The sequence below is a fragment of the Penaeus monodon genome, chromosome 30, assembly GCF_015228065.2.
Source record: "Penaeus monodon isolate SGIC_2016 chromosome 30, NSTDA_Pmon_1, whole genome shotgun sequence".
NCBI classification, from domain to species: domain Eukaryota; kingdom Metazoa; phylum Arthropoda; class Malacostraca; order Decapoda; family Penaeidae; genus Penaeus; species Penaeus monodon.
Window position 1 is genome coordinate 34,464,151 of NC_051415.1, and position 433 is coordinate 34,464,583.

Genomic DNA, 433 nt, shown 5'->3' on the forward strand with positions numbered 1-433 from the left:
ATTATCAGAATCCTAGAGGTCATACCTTCAAAAAAAAAATGGAAGTAGCTTGTTTGGTTTTGGGGTAAACTGTGTTAATGATATGATTATCATGGTATTTCATGGTATTTATATTGAACCAAAAAGGATTAAAATACACAAATAAACTAAATTATACATCCTGTGCAGATAGCTCAAAATGATCACATGGTATGCCCATCTGTCCATTTTTTGCACAGCTGGCACTTGAGGAGGAGGACGTGTGGCGGGGAGTCTTGAACTGGGCCAAATACGGCGCGGGAGTCACACAGCCCACACCCCACTGGACGGAAGAGGAGAGACTGCGGGTGTGTCAGCAGCTCCAGGGGGTCATTAATCATGTCCGACTTCTGCTCATTGGTAAGAGTTAGATTGGATCTTCCCGTCATATCTTGAGTTTAGTACATCACAGGAA

At 43.0% G+C, this 433-nt stretch overlaps 1 protein-coding gene across 1 annotated transcript in view; it reads left to right on the forward strand.

Annotated features, from left to right (window-relative positions):
• The window catches only part of LOC119592745 (BTB/POZ domain-containing protein 9-like), a gene marked incomplete at its 3' end in the record, with an annotated part of 12,417 nt that overhangs the window by 7,733 nt on the left and 4,251 nt on the right, over nucleotides 1–433 (forward strand). The window contains 1 exon segment of the mRNA XM_037941680.1: nucleotides 219–378. Coding sequence (XP_037797608.1) covers nucleotides 219–378 — 160 coding nt within the window.